Source organism: Sinocyclocheilus anshuiensis, unplaced genomic scaffold, assembly GCF_001515605.1.
Source record: "Sinocyclocheilus anshuiensis isolate Anshui unplaced genomic scaffold, SAMN03320099.WGS_v1.1 scaffold2739, whole genome shotgun sequence".
NCBI lineage: Eukaryota > Metazoa > Chordata > Actinopteri > Cypriniformes > Cyprinidae > Sinocyclocheilus > Sinocyclocheilus anshuiensis.
Window position 1 is genome coordinate 79,148 of NW_015542334.1, and position 2,010 is coordinate 81,157.

Here is a 2,010-nt window from a genome sequence, read left to right on the forward strand (position 1 = left end):
ACGCACTCACGCACACTCACTCACTCACTCACACTCACTCACTCACTCACGCACACTCACACACGCACTCACACTCACACTCACACACTCACTCACACTCACACACTCACACACACTCACTCACACACTCACACAGACACACACTCACTCACTCACTCACTCACTCACGCACACTCACACACGCACTCACACTCACACTCACACACTCACACACTCACACACACTCACTCACACACTCACACAGACACACACTCACTCACTCACTCACTCACTCACGCACACTCACACACGCACTCACACTCACACTCACACACTCACACACTCACACACACTCACTCACACACTCACACAGACACACACTCACTCACTCACTCACTCACTCACTCACTCACTCACTCACTCACTCACTCACTCACTCACTCACTCACACAATCACACAATCACACACTCACTCACACTCACTCACTCACTCACTCACACAATCACACAATCACACACTCACTCACACACTCACTCACTCACTCACACACTCACACTTCTCGTGTTTCTTCTGTCCGCGCTCACCTTGACGCAGTAGGGACAGAAGCTCTTGCTGAACACCAGCACTTGATGAGAATCGATCAGCTCTTCGATCTTCGATCGGATCTGCTCGCGTCCCGCGTCATTCTCGATGGGCGGCATGACGATCAATAACAGATCACGGGTCGATATTCCGCGCTCTTCCGCTTCCTGAGTCGATGATTACGATTAAAATCAAACTTTATCTCAACATTAACTCATGATGTGACATTAAATATCATGTTAAATGAGACTAAACCCTCTCCAGTCATCTCGAGACCGCCGCCGAATGACGCTCCGCCGCTGGAGCTCGCCTCTTACATAAGACCCCACGAGCCTGACCCGCGCGCGCCTGACTGAAAATCAGCCCGGCTTCGCTTACTAAGACCCACGTGTTGTCTAACATAGTTACTTATAATGTAAAATAAACTCGAAAAATAAACTCAAGCCCTTTAAAGAAAACTGATTCTACGGTACCGTGAATGTCAGTAGACCTCGAACTCTGAATAAATACATTTATAATTGATATTATGATTTACACTTATTATTACTGTTTATAACAATGTAAGGCAACCGTGGAAAACCCATCAGGCAGTATTTGTAGACGCCTCAGTGGGTTTGACATGGACACTTGCGCCATCTGGTGGCTGAAACCGACCAATGCGCAACTAATTTACAGTAGATTCGCAGAAAATGTACTAGTTAATCAGTTAAGACTAAAACAAATTCAATATACACATTGTTTAGCTTTGTAGTAGTTTGTGTAATTGTTATTAAGTTCATATATTTACGCTGTAGCTCTAGTGTAGAATCTCCACATTTCATATTTCTTCTCTACTAAATGTTTACGTGAACATGATTTGTTTTTAAACATAAGTATTTTTGCATTTACACGAGCAGTCAAATGTCAGGAAACACCTATTTTCAAAAATAAATAAATAAATTGCAATATATTAATTGCATTAATGGAGGTATGGGAATTATGTAGTGACTAAAAATTGTAATCACTTTTTTACAGTTCACAAATACCAAATAGACCAATAACCAATAATAAAATGAGCAATAATCATATCGCAGAACACGTGTCTTCTACCTGAAGGACACTTCATCTTACTGGGTGAGTAATTAGTGACTTTATAAGTGTTATAAGGTCGTCAAACTCATTAGAGCTGGTTTTAAAGTCTGTGTTGCAGCAGATAAGCAGCTTGATCTGTTTTCTTACAACACAAGACTTTGAGTTCACTGAGTTACATACAACAGTTTCAAATGAAGATGAGTTATTCAAACAATGACTCTCAACTGCACTGAATCCTCAACTGTGATCTGGTTTATTAGTGCAAATCTGAGTCTGTTTTCTGATTAGTCTTAGAAACTTTGCAAGCAATAATCTACAGGGTGTTAGAAAGAGAATTGTCATTTATTCAGTGGTTCATAATAATTGATGTAATTTGC

General features: G+C 41.4%; 1 protein-coding gene across 1 annotated transcript in view; it reads right to left on the reverse strand.

The window, feature by feature from the left end:
- Positions 1-901, reverse strand: part of LOC107691074 (thioredoxin reductase 1, cytoplasmic-like) — a 25,722-nt gene extending 24,821 nt beyond the window's left edge. Inside the window, exon 1 of the mRNA XM_016489555.1 lies at positions 565-901. Coding sequence (XP_016345041.1) covers positions 565-681 — 117 coding nt within the window. The 5' untranslated portion in view covers positions 682-901. The remainder of the gene's footprint in view (positions 1-564) is intronic.
- Between the last annotated feature and the right edge of the window lie 1,109 nt (positions 902-2,010).